The sequence below is a fragment of the Microcebus murinus genome, chromosome 10, assembly GCF_040939455.1.
Source record: "Microcebus murinus isolate Inina chromosome 10, M.murinus_Inina_mat1.0, whole genome shotgun sequence".
Classification (NCBI taxonomy): domain Eukaryota; kingdom Metazoa; phylum Chordata; class Mammalia; order Primates; family Cheirogaleidae; genus Microcebus; species Microcebus murinus.
In genome coordinates, this window is record NC_134113.1 from 13,815,251 (window position 1) to 13,832,347 (window position 17,097).

Genomic DNA, 17,097 nt, shown 5'->3' on the forward strand with positions numbered 1-17,097 from the left:
ATTATTCTACACCGACTAGCCAGGGGCACCTGGGGCCATGTAGCAGTTCTTTTAGGATGTTTAGTAAATGGTAATATCATACCGTATGTTTTCCTATTCATAGACACCCTGCACTCAGACACGCATTGAATGGTACTACTAAAGGCTTTTTCTCTTTTCAAATAGCTTATTAGAATAAATATGCGGTTGAGAGGGCATTGTTAGGTTCTCTGCTGATACTCAGGACAGCCTCTGGTTTTAACATTTTAGTATCCACCTAGTGGTATAAGCACAGGTGATTTGATATGTAGCAGTGATGGGCAGACTTCCTCTGTGTGTCCAGGGGCTTTCCTGGGGGTGGGAAATAAGAGACATTAATGAAAGCACCCTACAGATCAAAGCTCGAGACATGTTTACCTGGTGTTTACCTGGAGAGGTTAGCTAGTACTCATCCATTTCCACTCCATTCAGATAGAATTTACCAGTTGCAGATGAGATTGAAGGCAGGGTATGCATAAGATTTATTTTTCATTCACTCAGCCATTTATTCATCCACCCATCTGCACTATAGGACCACAGCAGCATTTAAGCTTTTCAGTCAAAGAAGCAAAATCAACAGATTTGTGCCTTCAAAATATTTCTACGTCTAGGTGAGCAGACTGGAACTGGCCACCCTGAGCAAAGGTGCTCAGGTACAAATCCGCTAAGGTAACCAAGAGTGTGGGAGACAATGAGGGCAGGGTAGAGCGAGGGAAGGGCTGGGCTTGAGAAATACCCCGCAGGTCCAATCTGTAGGACTTGGCTATGGTGAGGATGTGAGGAATGACGGGAGGAAGGTGTCAGGGTTGAGTCAAAAAGGTTGATTCTACCTTTGGTGACGAGTTAGATCTTGATGCTACCAACCAACAAAACAGGCAGAGGCCACACCATTATTTAGGGGAAGATGACGGGTTTGGTTTCCGACAGCTTGAGTTGAAAGTCATCACAGAGTAGGCAGGTGAAGTTGGTGAGCCGACAGATGGATGGAAGAGCAGGGCGCTCTGGAAAGAAGCCTGAGCTGAGGACAGAGGTTGGTGCGATGGGTGGGATGATGCCATGATTTGTGGATAAAAGGGAGAGCAAGAAGAAAAGGGGGCCGGGGCAGGAGGCAGGGGAAGCAACCAAGGAGCTAGTGTCACAGACGCTAAAGGCTTCAACAAGGTGGAGTAGGTGGGAGCCAGGGACAGCAGGAACGGGGTGAGGGGGCAGTGGGGCAAATTTTACTGCAGCTGATGTCAGCACCTGGATGGGAAAACCTAAACTTTGTGAACAAAGGCGGTAGCAAAAGGGAGGAGGAGCCGTGCCTCCAGTTGAGCACCTGCTGTGAGCTCCAGGCACTTTGTATATATTACCATATTTGATCTGCTTATCTGTTCTTAGAGGGAAGAGGTAGATTTGATTCTTAACCTTTTCTGATAAGGGAACTGAGGCTCAGAGAAGTTATACCTTGGTCAAACATACTGAACTGGAGCCAGAACCCCCCCCCCCCGTTTTGCGTGTCCTTCTTACGTGCCGTGCTACCGTCCTCCTACCTGGGGGCCCGTGCTCGGTCCGACCTTCCCGCGCCAGATGTGCCGCCTGGGAGCATCACCACTCTCTGCTCCATGGTTCTCCCGAGCCGCACAAGCCCTGCCTTGAGCCAAAAGCTGCCAAAGGAGGGGGAGCGCGGAGTTCCCAGCCCGGAGCCATCCGTCTGCTGGCTGGCGACACCGGCACCAGGGCCCGGCAGAATAGCAAGCTTGTTCGCTCTTGTCTGGCTGTTAGTGGTGATGTATGAATAAGCAAAGAGGACAGCTTCATTTTCATAAGTTAACTTGTGCCTGGAGTAAGGAAGACGGAGAACAGTGTACTTAATCATTACCACAGGCCCAGCGCGGAAAACAATGACAAAGCCTTTTCTGCGAGTCACGGTGTTTTATTGTAATAACTCCTGAGAAGATGAGGCAGGCGGTGCACAGTGCCGAGTGAGCCAGCACGCCGTGGCGACCCGTGTCATCTTCCCCACGGGGAATCCCCTGGGATCTTTCTTCTTGATGGACGGCAGGCTGGAGCTATATTTGCATCATCGAGGTTCAGGCTTTAGACTTGGGCCTCTGGACACCAGGATTTAGATGCCACCTGGCTGACGCACTGGGATTGGTGGAACTGTCGAAGATGGCCTGTCAACCCGGGAGCAGAGGGGACCGCCGTCCTAGAAGGGTGTTCCTGGACGTCACCGTTAGCGGACAAGCCTTGGGGAGCTTGGGAGTTTGGGGGTATGGGTGGCAGGGAGGGGCCGTGGCCGGTGGCTCCAGGGGGAGACAGCCAGCACCAAGCAGGCAGCACCCACTTGTTCCCACTTCTCCGTGTTTTTGTCCTTGCAGGTGTCATCCTGCTTCATAACTGCGTATCTGTCTCCTGTTCCAGCTGCCCCTGGGGCGAGAACTGCATTTTACTTGTCTTTGCTTTGTTAGCATGTTGTGTGGTGTCTGACACAAAGCAAACCCTCAGTCGGTTTAAGCTGGCCCAGAATCCCGGCAAAGTCAGGGCCTCGTCAGCTATGGGAGGAGGTGGCGGGGCTGGGCGTCCAGGCAGGTGGGGCAGAATATAGGCCCAGGGACTTCCGGGTGTCTTGATAAGCGCAAACGCCCACTGCACACTATACTGTTTTCTAGGCACTGTCAGTGGTGAGGTTTGAATAAGCAAAGAACAAAGCTCCATTTTCACAAATTACCTTGTACTCAGAGGAAAAAAATTAACTCAGCGAGGTATGTACTGTTTATTAACTCCATTTTACAAATGAAGGAAGAAGCAAGCATAGAGAGGTTAAGTAACTTGTCCAAGGTCACACAGCTAGTCAGTAGAGGAGCCAGGATTCGAACCCAGGCAGTCTGGCTCTGCTGTTCATTTCCCTCACGGCTTTACCATACGAGAGAAGCACAGCACTGGAGACCACGCTGAATTCTGCTGGTTTATGAGCTGAATTGAGACACGGCATGAGTGCCAATGACCCTGCAGACTAAAGCGAGACCAGATCTTCCAGATGTCAGTAATTCTCAAGCTTTAATGTGCATCCACATTACCTAGGGCATTGTTTGTTTTTTTTTCCATGCAGATTACTAGTCCTCACCGCCAGAATTCTTATTCAGAAATGTTGGGGTATGAGGGAATTAATATACGATGTTGTCCCCCCATATACACACACTCCAGATACCGAACCAATTTAGAGTAAGAGCAAATGCCACCTTATTTTACTGATAAAGGTGACATTGGAAGACTCAGCTTTAGACGTGCATCTGCAGCAGATATTCCTAACACCAGAACCGAGAGTTGGGATTGTTCACCTGTCATAGGAAGTGCTGGGTGACTCACCGCCTCATCAGGAGGGGGGTCTTCCCTACGAAACTTGTAGCATGGGACAACAGCTCAGTCGTGGGCTGGCTGTCGGCACGCTGGCTCCTGGAAGAGGGAGGGAGGGAGGAAAAGGCAAAACTCCATAAACTTGGTTTTCTCTGAAACTCACCTGTCAGGTGCTTCCATAGCTTCCATACCCATGGGAAAGAGAAAGGGTTGGTGGCAGAAGCCAGGTAATCCCTCCTTCTAGAAACCAGGGAAGTATGTCTATGGCCATACCACGCTGAACGCACCCAGTCTCATCTGATCTCGGAAGCTAAGCAGGGTCGGGCCTGGTTAGTACTTGGATGGGAAACCAGAGGAGTAGGGAAAAGCTGTTTGCCACTGGTAACTGACTTCTACGTTCAGGCCCAGGAGCGAGTACTCTTAGCAAGAGTCCCACATGCTTCTGAAGCAAAGGGTCCTCAGACCGTACTTGGAGAAGCAAAGTTCTAGAATGGCCTAGTTGTTGCACCGAATGCCCTTCGAAGCAAATCGAGTGCATGAACTCGCTCTTTCAGAAACCTACAGGTCAGGTTGGAAAACGATATTTATAAAGAACTCACTTAGTGCTTATAGTTTCAGCTTCTATGCCTGGCACTTAGCATATATGAAGTCATTTAAACATGTGAAGTCACAATAGCTATAAGAGCTAAATATCAAGTCAGAGACAGGTTAAGTAATTTTCTTAAGGCTACACAGCTGGAAAATGGCGGGGCTAAAAACTGAATCCAGCCAGTCTGACTCCAGTCTATACTCTTCACTTCTAGCTGTCATGTGCTGTACATGGTGCCCTGCACAGACCTCTTCAGGGGGTGACACATAGAACAGTTAGCTCAGGGGATCCACACGCAAAACTCAACACTGTTTTCTTAACCCTTACAAAATTCCTTACCCTTACTACTGTTTTAGTAATTGAAACAGCAGCTAATGAATCCATTTAAAAAAGCAAAATGAAGTCTTAGTAGCTATTTATTATTTTGTTTTTTTCTCAACCAATGGTTATTAAAATGACAACTATGAGGTTGCTAGTTAAGGATATATATACATATATATAGTTATATATATATCTAATTATATATATATATAATTTCAAAGAGGATTGGTATACGTGAAAGGATTATGTGTTACCATCAAAAGAAATGCACTAAGGGGCAAATCAATAAATGAGGAATTTGGATATTATTCTTTGGGGTAACATGACTTATGATTTACCATGCAAGTCATTCCTTTTTTGGAGATGAAGACCTTGAGTTCAAGCCTTATGTGGAGCACCTGAAGCAAAAGATGCTCGCAGGTTCTGCCCTCCTCTCTCTGCAGTTTTCCATGCAGGACAGGCAGGTGCCTGGGTTCCCAGGGCTGAGTGGCAGCTACATGGATGGATGATGGGGGAGAGGGTGGAATGATCTGCAGCTTCAGAAGCATGGGGACACTCACACACGGTGCCATTAGTGGGCTTCCCAGGCAGGAGGGATCTACCCACCAGATGTCATTTATTTAGTAGATATTTATTAAGCACCTACTGTGTGTTAGATACTACATAGTTCTTGTCTTTGGACTAAGGAAGGAAATGGATATTTACAAATGATGTGTGGGTGTGCCTGGATATTACCCATTTCATCCTTCAAAGCAGCCATCTCCAACCTTTTTGGCACCAGGGACCAGTTTCATGGAAGACAGTTCTTCCACAATGGGAGGGGGAGGGGGCAGGCAGTGCTCAGGCAGTAACACAAGCAGTGGGAGCGGCTGTGAATACAGATGAAGCTTTGCCAGTTCGCCGGCTGCTCACCTCCTGCTGTGCAGCCCCCAGTTCCTAAGTTTCATGAAAGACAATTTTTCCATGGGCCAACGAGTGGGGGGCACAGTGGAACTCTGTGGCCTCATCCCTGATAGGATAAAGACAGGTACCCATCCCCAGTTTGGGGGTTGGATATCACAGCTTTCACAGGTGTAAGTCAGCTGATGGCAAAAATACTGGTAGGATGTACTAAATAGAGATGTCTTCCATCTAGCGCAGGAATGAAGATAAAGTTGTCACTCAGACTTGGGTTTATTCATAAAAGGCTTCATGCTAGAGATGGCCCTTGGAAGGATTATGGGTGGGCATCGGCAGGGGACAAGGGCAGTTCCTGCCGCTCGGGGAGGACCGTATGAGCGAGACACAAATGAGGACACAGGCAACAAAACTGTGCATTTTGTTTGGCACAAATGAAGTGGGGCTAATAGAGGATTTGTCTGAAGAAGCAGACTAAGGCAAAGTACAATGCAGGAGATGCCACAATGTCAAATTTGGACTTTCAGATATCTGAAGGTGACCTTCCTTGAAATCCAGATGGTCACCCTAAATTCAATGAAGTATTATTCCCCTTTGGTCAGTTCTGAGTGTGACACCCTTTATCATGCCAAAAAACATCGTGATCCCAATATGGGGTCCTTAGTAATTACGTTTCATCTCACCCAAGGACTCCACTTCCCCGTTGCACCCCATCCTTGGCGTGAGGTCGTTAAATGAGGTCTCCCGCTGGACCATAGCTTCAGGACTCCGCACACAGCTTTCCCAGCTAAGGGCATCATGCTTTTCGGATCTGATAGTTTTGCACAAATGTCCTAAGCTTGTTGCACGTGAAATTGATTGGCTCTTGTGCTCCCTGAATTGGTGATATGTTTTTCTGAGGAATTCTACAAGTTTTAGATGTGATCATATACAGTGACGAAGTGGGTGTAGTATTTTTCCCATGCCTCTAATTTATGTATTTGTGCTAGGGTGATGATTTAGATAGGAGCTCAATAAATTGATCAAATAAATTACCACAAACTCACACACCATCATTTCAGGGAGCTGTCATCATACCAAGGAGGTTCTATATCACCCAGCATGGTGTTCCAAGAGAACTGCTGGGTTTTTTTTTTTTAATGTGTTTCTGGGCTTTTATTTGGTCAGAAAGGTCTTTATTTCTCAGGTTGGCCAACATTATAAGGAGTTTAACTCCAGGAGACGTGGGTTAGCTGTGGAAAAGAGTTAATTATTAGTTGCGTGACTTCTGCACGTTATTTCAACTCTCTAAGCCTCAGTTTCCCTTTTTATAGAATGTTGATGTATAAGATTCCTGCCTCAGACGTTTTTTGTAAGGGTAAGCAATAGTGCCTTGGGGTGGTGGGAAGCATCTGTGTGTCAGACAATGTAGACTCGTGTCCTCACTCCATCACTGGCCGTGCAAATCACTGGTCCTTTGTAAGCCTCAGCTTCCGAGGAGGCTATAAAATGGTATTGATGATAATTTCAAGGAATGCATTCTACAGGTGGCATGAGGGAGCAGTCTAAGGGATGCCAGGTGGGTCTGATGCTCCCGGTTGGAAGGGCCAGGGACATCAGCGCCCTGCGAGATTGACTACAAGACTGACTCACCTAAGATGCCAAGATGCACCAGACGCTGTGGCCAACATCAAAGCCCTGTTGCTCTAGACAACACTCCTGCATTGACATGATGTTTGTTGACACAAGATAAATCTATTTTAGAGGAAGCAGTGAGTGTGCGAGCAAAACCCTGTTAAGAAGGTGGGCAAAGGTGGCTGTTCCCTGTGGGCTCCCATCTCATCAGACAGGGGTGATCCCCCCCCCTCTGACGTGATGAAACAATCAGTCCATGCCCAGAAAGCCAGTCAATTAATATACCGCAGGCAGCATCAGAATTGGAATACAGGAAGAGTAGTATGTCCGTCAGTAAATATGTGTTCTATGAGTTAAGAAATGAATGAATGAATGAATGAATGAATGATTGATTTTGGACTCTGGCTTTAACACAAATTAACCTTGTAACTTTGGGCAAATTAATTGTTTGGGGGGGCCTCCATTTCTTCTCTATAAAATGGAGATAATAAAAATGGCTGGCTAATTGTGAGAATTAAGCCTGTCAGTGCGAGTGAAGCTCAGTCAGGGCCTGGCACCCAGTAAATGAGAGCTGTTGTCGTGATGATTTGCCGTCATTCACATCGTGTGGTCAGTAGTCGCTGATACAGATGGCTTGGCTTCTCCTTTTCAGATGTTTGCGTTCTCTGTACTTACAGGTCAGCAGGTCCTGGGCTTGGTGGAGAACCAGAGTGACTGGTACCTTGGAAACCTGTGGAAGAATCACCGCCCGTGGCCGGCCCTCGGAAGGGGCTACAACACAGGTAAGGAGGGGGCGGTATTTCCTGGGGTTGTGAGGGGTCACTGCTCCTTCCTCAGGGAGAAGAGAGGGCAGAATCTCAGGAGGAGGCCACCTGGTGGCTGAATTTAGCAGTGCAGGCGGTTGGCATTCCAGACTCCTCTTTTTTTTTTTTTTTTTTTTTTATTTCGGCATATTATGGGGGAACAGATTTTAAGGTTTCAATAAATGCCCTCCCCCCCCACAAGTCTGAGTCTCCAGCATGACCATCCCCCAGATGGTGCACACCTCACTCATTATGTATGTATATACCCGCCCCCCTCCCCCCTCCCCCCTCCCCAATACCCTATTACTGTAGTACCCATGTGTCCACTTAGGTGCTGCTCAGTTAATACCAGTTTGCTGGAGAATATATCTGGTGCTTGTTTTTCCATTCTTGGGATACTTCACTTAATAGTATGGGTTCCAGCTCTAACCAGGAAAATATAAGGTGTGCTATATCACCGTTGTTTCTTAGAGCTGACTCTTCTCAGTGGAGCTGCAGCTACTGGCCGGTCGCTGCTGGGCCTGGGCGGTCTGTGGCGGTCTCACCAGAAAGCCCCTCTCTCGACCTCGAAACCTAGATCCCAGTGGACATCTTTATCAGCATAACCCATCGGTTCCTTGGCCCTGCTGATACAGACTGGAGGTCATCCTGCAGTACCACACAACCCCAACATTTCAGTTTTTTGCCACAACAGAAATGTATTTTAACACAACAGGCCACGTCCATTTTAGGTCTACAAGGCCCTGTGTTCACAGTAGGTACTCAGGAATCATCTCGGCCCAAACTTCCATATGTTCAGTGGGAAAGGAGCAAAAGTCATATTGTCTCTGCCGTTCAGAAGTGACACCATCTCTGCTCATGTTTCATTAGCACATTGACTGCCACACTAGGAAAAAAATTTATTTCCTTGGGCCATGGTGTTTTATTATAAAAATATTAATAGAATAGAAACTTCAAAAACAAAATGATCCTTTCTAATTTAAGGAAAAATCTGTTAATTTTTATTGTTTTCTGTGCATGACATATGCTCTCAAGGTAAAGAGACATGTGAGTTACATGTTTCACGAGGCCCCAGGCTTGAAACTAGTGTGAGTTAAATACAACTCACATGGCAGTTAATGTGTTAGCTAAAGCATGTCGTGTGGCCATTCCTCCTTCAAGGGTGTGGGCAAGTGCAACCTACCATGTGCCCGGCAGGAGAAAAGGCTGAAATATTTGGTAATCAGCACTTCTGAGGACTACAGCCTTCCAACACATCATATGCCTAAAATCAAATCCGTTTTTCTTCCTTGTTACTTGCCCCAAACTTGCTTCTGTCTCTGTTATTAGTGTCATTCATTCATTCATTCATTCATTCATTCAGCCATTCTTATTCACCAGCTGTGTCTTGACTTCTTACTGGGTTTGAGGCCCCATGCTAGGTATGGTGGACACCGTCTGTGACCTCATGGAGTGTATAAGCAATGAAACTAGTCTATCTTATAAATGCCTCCGGATCCTCTTTCTGCGTCCCCGCTCCATCCTCATTGCTGCTGCCTTGGCTCCCTATTCTCAGCGGATGCTGATGCATGACCTTTGTCAGGGCTTAGACTTGGGGCCCAGAGAGCTGTAGGAGGGGTGAGGCAGAGAAGGGCTGGGGCCCGGCATCTAGACCAGCAGAGGCACTGCGTTGCGGCAGGTGTCTGGGGACACACCTGACAGGGGTGATAGGAGAAGCCTGTCCTGCAGGCTGAGGCCAGTCTACAGTGGGAAGAGCTAAGAAGGCAACTGAGAATTGATGGTCAGACTCCAGAGAGGTCAGATGCAAACCAGGGCCCCAGAGGCCAAAGGAAAAAGAGATGAGTGAAGCTTGCAGAGGTGAGAATTAAGAGATGGGGTGAGAGTGGGGGGTCAAAGCTGGAGGAAAACAAGGAAAGAACGTCCAGCATCGGAGTCCTAAGCAGCCAAAGGTGGCAGCCAGGGAGCCCTGAAGGCCGACTAGGAGCTGTAGATTCTTCCCCAGCTGATGTTTGCCAGAGCACCAGGCGTGCCTCACTCTGTTATTAATAATTTTTCCCTGTAACACCTACCAGGCATATATAGAAGTTGCATCTGGAGAATTTTAACCACCAGCCCTTCATGGACCCAGGTCTCCATCCTGAAAGCTCCCTCACTGCGTTGGGCATTAACCCTTTAGTTGCTGGACGGTGGGGAGGTCTGAGGAGTCCCTGAGGGGGACCGGGGTGGGGAAGGGCAGCTGAGGGGCTCGGGGCTGCTCTTTATTAGCAGGTAGGGAAGCATTTCAGTATTTCCATAACTAGTCAGGTGGTGCCTCTGCATACCAGCTGAGTCTAGGTGCTTTCTCGGTGTTAATCTCAGTTGATCCTCATGCTAACCCCAGGAGACGGGGCTATGCTTACCTCTCTTCTATGGAAGAGGGAACCGCAGCTTAGAGGGTTTAAGGCTGCAACTCTGACAAGTAAAGGAGCCTGTGGTGTCAACTACTAACTTCCCTTGCTTGAACTTTAATAGTTTCAGGATCAGACACTTTTCAGAAAGGGATAGTTATGGCTCTGCCCTTGAAGATCCTAATTGACAGTGTCTGTGGAAGAGACCAGGATTCTTACCAGTAGGAAGGTTCTAGATGTTTCTTCTGGATCAGGATGTCTAAGGGCCTACCCTCACCGCATGTGGCTCTCTGTTTCCCACCCCAGCAAGCTCCCCCGGGGCACTGTTTCCTCAGTGCATTCGAGGTTGAACCCTTTATGAGCCCACAGCGGGCCTGCAAGAGGGCCCCACATGCTTTTAGTTGGAAAAGGACTTGTCACCCCCACCCCCGTGGGTCTTTTGTGCCTGGATTTCTGGATGTGTTTCCTCTGAGCTTTCACGGAGCTAGAGACACTCATGTTTGTTGGGTGGGAGAAGGGAAGTCCCAGGGAAACCCTGCTGTATAAGTTTAATCTCTGTCTTCCGTGACATATAATAGAAAATGTCACACACCGATATACTGCAGCGCCTCGAGGATGAGGCGTCAAGGTCACGGTTACCTGCATAAAACAAAAACCACTAGTCATCAATCCGGGTTTGCAGGCAGAAGAAGAATGTAGCCCTTTGGGGAATTTACTATGGCGAAGATGGCATGTCCCCTCCAAACCCTCCCTATTTGCTACAGAAGGTTGAGTCAGGAGACACACAAGTGCCTAAACCACCTGCAGCTCCTACTTGATCTGCCAAGGCAGTGAGTTACTTCCCGTCTTGTTGGTACAGAAAGGGCAGAGCCAGATGGGGGGAAATGCCCGTTAGGAGTGATGTGTCCATTTAAATAAGCCCGTGACACCAAGTGATCATTATAAAAGGATTTATGAGGCATCGACATGCATTGGCTTTCACAGTGGGGCTTTGTGGATTTGTTATTTTAAGACCAAGGACTGCGCCACACATCAGCGGATGAGTCACCCAGACATTTAGATCTTCGTGGAAATTGAGGCTGTTGCTGGAAAGAACCTGCCACCCGGAATCCCAGCACGCTCGAGCCTGCAGAAAGGGCTTGTCCAGCAAAGCCCCCGTCGTGAGCCTTGAGCTTGACGTTGGGGAGCCCGGGGGAGCTGGGGTAGAGTCATGTTCGGCCATTTGGTCTCCGTCTGAGCGTGGCCCGTTTGCTACACCTCCTCGGACCTTAGTTCTCTCCCTTTTAAACAGGACAGTGACAGAACGTGGTGTGTGAGGATTAACAGTCAATGAGAAAACTTAAAACAACTGCCTAGCCTGATGTCGGGCAAATAATAAGTGCTCAATAAATCTCAGTCTTTGTCCTCTTGCATTTTTCAGCCTCATACTCTATCAGGGGATGGGATCCTCCTGCTTTAAAAAATGGTGCTTAAGCGATTGAGCAGGGTTTGCTGAGGTCTCCCAAGCCCTCAGGTCAGACAGAACCAGTGAGTTTTCACTTTCCCCCAAAGATGATGCAGGCACCTAGAAGTTTTTCTCACACTGCTCCACTATCTGGAAGAAGTTAGCTTTCCCTATTATTTTAGGGATAAAAATGAGTATTTCAGTTCCTAGATCAGCTGAGTTTTACTTTGAAAATCCCTAGAAAAAGCATGAGATGTCTGAGTTAGGAGATCCGCCTTCAAGACCTGACTCTGTTGCTTGCAAACTCTGTGCCTTCTGGAGAGGTTACCCGAGCTCGGGGAGCCTGGGGTTCCTCACCTGCAAACTGAGAGCGAGAACTGTACCTCAGAGCCCACGGTGAGGTGCTGTTGTGATGGCTTAGTCTTGTGTGTGCCTGGGGAACCAGAGCACTGCAGGAACTTGGTTGGAGTTTATTTCTCCTCCTGAACACAGCCCGAGTGCCCGTTTCAGATGATTCAGATTCAGCCCAGGCCTCAAATGCAGCTGCATTCCCTGCACCTGCGAGGCGTCAGGCATGGTACCAGGCACCGCAGCATGCCTGATCTTCGGGAATGCCTAGAACATCTCGGAAAGTGACATTCCCCTTCAGAGAGCCAGCTAGGTTCCCTTTGCCTCGGTGTTATTCTTCTGTCCCAGTCTGCTTTCACCGAGGTTGGGGAAGCCCACCACATCCCATTCTTCCTCCTCTGTCCTTACTGAAGCTGTTAACAACTTAATTCCATCGTAAGGAAGCTACTGAGCCACAGCAGGTGTGGGTGACCAGGCAGATCCCAGCACAAATCTCTTGCCCATCACTGTTCAGGTGGAATTAAGGACATCTCCCACATCCTGGCTCAGAGATGCGTTAATTCTGATCACTCTGTCCATTCATCATCTGCTTGGGTGCAAAAAGCTGTCATTCACCGAGTATTCAGCTGTCTGCAGGACATGGGGGGGGAAAACTCATGGGATTTTGACAGCCTCATTAAGATTCCACTCACTTCAGTTCCTAAGATGATGGGTGAATGTCTTAAAAACAAACACCAGCAAAGAAGAGAAGGGGGAGGAGGGCTAAACAAGGGAGGGCGTGATCAGAGGAAGAGGTGAGGGAAGGCAGGCGGTGGAATGAAGATGACAAGTTTGCAGATGGGTTTGTTTGCGTAGGAGCCTAAAGGTTACTCAAGGACAGGGTGCGTCCTTCCACAACATGAAAGGCACGCACGCCGCTAGCCAGAGGATGTGCTTTTAAAAACGATTTAAAAATAAAATGTATCGTGTTCCATTCAGTCCCCAAATTAGGCCAGAGAAAGGCAGATGGAGACCTGGCTCTCTAGGGAGGGAGGAAAATGTCTCTAGGAATCCTCCTCTGCAGAAGAGCAAAATTGGAGCATTCAAGGACTGGCTCTGAGGCTGGACCAAACTCCAGGAGGTGATGGGCGGTGGGAGAAAAAGTGGAAGGTGATGATGGGCGGTAGAGTCAGACACCCCAGTGAATTCCATGGCAGGGATTCAAAAGGAGAAAACATTTAACAACTTGCCAAAGAGCTTACAGACAAACGGCTTTAGTGGGATGCACAGAAGTGGGCACCTTACTTCTGACATCTGGCACTCTGCGATCCTGGGCGAGTCTTGTCTGTTTCTCTGCACCTGAATTGTCTCTACTGTCAGAAACTAAGATCTCTTCATGCTCTGAAAGAATACTGTGATTGGATGATTTCTGTCTATAATAATTGCATCCACAGAAACAAGAATTAAATGTAGTTCATACATTTATTCAATACATGCTCCTGAATAGCTATTATTCTGGTAAGGTTGAGGTAGAAAAAGATTTTTTTTTTTTAATGGGTGATACTAAGAACATTCCTTCAAAACAATTACAGTCTGGTAGAAAAGAGTTTGCATATCCACAATGAATTTAGTGTGACTTGAGCCTGTAGCTTAATTGAGATTTAGAGTTGATGAGCATCAGCCCTGCAACAATGACCATGGATTAGCATTTGCTAGGTTCATTCCATAAAACATTGCAAGAGATGTTAATATGTGAACAGGTAAGATTGAGAAATCTGCATGCCGTATGCCTCCCAAGATGCAGATTGGTGTATTAGGGATCCTATAAAGCCCATGAGTAAAGAAGCTGTTAAACCCAGAAGCATTTCCTACTTTTACTTGATCCTAGAGCTATAGAAACAAATTTGGAAAAAACTGCCCGTAGACTAACTCTAGGGACAGTGATTATCTGTTTTTGAGCTCTGTACCCCAAGCTCTTAGCACAGAAGTATTTCAATGGAGTTTGTAGAATAATCCCATTGAAAGATGCTTGTTATCCTAGGAACAGTTCATCTGACACCACGCTCAATGGAAATGTCTACTCTGTTTTGTACCACGAGCTCTCATTCATCTTTCCACTGCAGGGACATAGGCACTGTCTTAGTTCTAGTTGCTGTATCAGATATTCCATAGACTGGGTAGCTGCACGGCAACACATTTATCTCTCACTGTTCTGGAGGCTGGAAAGTCCAAGGTCAAGGTGCCGCGCATTCTGGTGTCTGGTGAGCACTTGCGTCCGTGTTTGCATCTCATCAGAGTATCCTCACATGGCGAACAGCAGAGAAAGGAGCAAGCTGTCTTTGTGTCTCTTCTTACGAGGACACTAATTCCAAACATGAGGTCTCCACCCTTGTGATCTCATTACCTCCCAAAGGCCCCACTTCCTAATGCTATCTCATCGGGAGTTCGGATTTCAACATGTGTATTTTGGGGAGACACCAACATTCAGCCCTTTGTGGACACCATGTCTTTGCACCTTCTTAACATGCTGTGTGTCACTGCTTAGCTGCAGCCAGTCACCAGCCAGCACCCCTGCAAAACCTTCTGTCCAAATGCAGGGATTCTATGTGAGATGGCTTCTAGAACTTTCAATGTCCTGAGAGGTTGACCACCTTCTGATAGCTCCAATTTCTTCCTTTGGAGGTGACACTCTGACCTGAATGATATGCACTGTTCATTATCAAGTAGCTGGGGGCTCACACCTCCACCTGACACTTCAGCCCACTGCTCTGAGTCACTTAAAATGCCTGTTGAAAATGTCAACTTCCAGGCCCTACCCCAGAGAGAGAGAATCTGCATCTCTAGAGGTGAGGCTGGGCAACTGTTATTTTAAACATGCTCCATACATGATTCTGACAGTTACTTAAGTTTGAAAGCTAGCACTGAGGCCTCCTGTTACATACTTCTATTGCCAGGTTGCACTTGAAGCTCAAATTGACCTTGAGTTCAAGTGAAAAGCTCCGTGAATAACGGTTCGGCCAGTCGTTCCCTGGTCTGTGCTTCTTGTGGTAGCTTTATTGAGCCTAAAGTACAGATTTTATATTAATCTCTGCTTTGGACCAATCTTCGCATCATTTTGTTAGACTTCATTTTAGTTTTCAACTTAGGGCCATTCACAAAACATAGCAAAAATGCCTTCTATTCATTCAGCCAGTGGTCTTCCCCATTTTTGTAACAAATGTTTTAAATGTCTCTTTTACAATCCTGGAATAAAATTCAAGGGTGATCCTATATTATAGTACCTACAGGTATATTTTTTTAAAGTCAATATAGTTTCCTGGATAATAATATAAAGAAGAAATGAAAGGAAATTAATTTATTATAAAATAATATTTACTTCAGTATGCAATTGCTTAGGCTTGGCTATAGGAGACAACCCAATGCAGGGCCAGATGCTTCAATGGCTGTATTCTGGACAGAACTGCCTTCATGGTCACGGCTACAAGTGCAGAACGGTACTGCCGTGGTACCAGTGAACCAGATTGCATGAGTGGGGTTTGCCATCTATGAGAAGTTTATCCGAAGTAGTGACCGACCAACTCTTGGTGAAATGTCAGATGACAGGAAGTATCATCTTCCCTTGATTTGTGCTTCAAGTTCAATGGCTATTAAAACCATGCTACCTAAAAAAGTACCCTCTTTTTTTTTTTTTTTTTTTTTTTTTGAGACTGAGTCTCACTCTGTTGCCCGGGCTAGAGTGCCGTGGCGTCAGCCTAGCTCACAGCAACCTCAAACTCCTGGGCTCAAGTGATCCTGCTGCCTCAGCCTCCCGAGTAGCTGGGACTACAGGCATGCGCCACCATGCCCGGCTAATTTTTTCTATCTATATTTTTAGTTGTCCACCTACTTTCTTTCTATTTTTTTTAGTAGAGACAGGGCCTCCCTCTTGCTCAGGCCTGTCTCGAACTCCTGAGCTCAAATGATCTGCCCGCCTCAGCTTCCCAGAGTGCTAGGATTATAAGTGTGAGCCACCACGCCCAGCCAAACAAGTACTTTTTTCAAAAGCATTCCTTAAGTAGTGTTAGTTTCAGGCTCAGGTAGTTACAACAATTACGTACAATTACAAACGTGAATGCTCAGTGGGACCCACGTGTTAGGCAGGTGCATTCTTTATTGTGCTGGGCAGTCCTGGACAGGGGCACTGCCCTCGTGGAGAGTCCTAAGTCCAAGGTATTGTAGCTGTTCCATGGGCTGAGTCATGCAAAGCCATGATGTGTTCAAGATCTTTCCTGAGGTTGGCGCCAATGAACAAGGTGCTGCTCGCTGCTCACAGGGGCAGTCAGCCAGCTAACAATCTGCTTAGCAGTGCTGCCATCAGCTACCTCTCTCTACTGGACCTTTATGCAAGTTCCTTGACCTTGTCCAAAGCTTGTCCACTTCATGTTCCGTACCAGAATCTTCTTTGGCCTTCGTTGCCTTTTGGGCTCACACAGAAAATACATCTGTCTTCCACCTGCTGACCCTCCAGATACCTAACTGAAGGAAAGCAAACAATACAACCTAGTCTTCTCTTCCTGCATTCCTGCCACCCCTTGGTCCCTCAGTAATTCCTGCACATCACTTATTCTCTGAGCTCCAGTTTATTCATACGTGAGAGGGGGATGGTTGTAGTGCCTGCCACATGAAGGATTGTTGTGAAAAGAAAATGAGAAAACATAGTACATTTAATATAATAAGTCAAGGTCTGGCGTGTAGTAAATGCTCAGTAAGTAGAGCAGTAGTTCCCTGTTGTTGTTTTTTTTTTTAAGAGGCAGACTGCAAGATGTCTGGCCTCTTACCATATTGGACTCCAATGTTCCTTTAGCTCATATTTCATTTTTCCTGTTAAGAGACAGTACTGCTTATGTCCTAGAGCTGAACAATCCTTGGTTCAAGTCCCAGTTCCACCTGTTAACTAGCCCCATGAGTCCGGACAACCAACAACCTTTTTCTGCCTTTATCGTATCAGGATAATGAGTCACACCTCACAAGGTACCTTTCAGGAGAAAATGAGTGCCAGGGTCAATAAATGCTAGATGTTAGTACTTCGGCTTTAATACTTGAGGTTCACAAACAGGGAAAGGGAATCATGGCTCCTCAGCATATTTTGATAATAACTCCGTCTGTTGTCCACATAAGATATTTGGGGCTAGGCATTGTCTCCCCCGGGGCTGCCCATCCATCTGTCCATTCATTTGTTAGACAGATGTCCAGCGTGCATCGAGCATGTGCACCGTGCCAGGCTCTTGTCAAGGCCCTGGGCGATGATGCCACGTGAACAAGACAAATGAGAGCCCTGGTCACAGGGAGGTTACTTGTTCTTGTGGGAGAGAAACTGTC

At 47.0% G+C, this 17,097-nt stretch overlaps 1 protein-coding gene across 5 annotated transcripts in view; it reads left to right on the forward strand.

Annotated features, from left to right (window-relative positions):
• LARGE1 (LARGE xylosyl- and glucuronyltransferase 1) overlaps nucleotides 1-17,097 on the forward strand; it is a 509,251-nt gene that overhangs the window by 377,940 nt on the left and 114,214 nt on the right. For all 5 annotated transcript variants that reach the window (XM_012752220.3, XM_012752215.3, XM_012752217.3 and 2 more), the window contains one exon: nucleotides 7,456-7,560. In XM_012752220.3, the coding sequence (XP_012607674.1) occupies nucleotides 7,456-7,560 (105 nt within the window). The remainder of the gene's footprint in view (nucleotides 1-7,455; nucleotides 7,561-17,097) is intronic.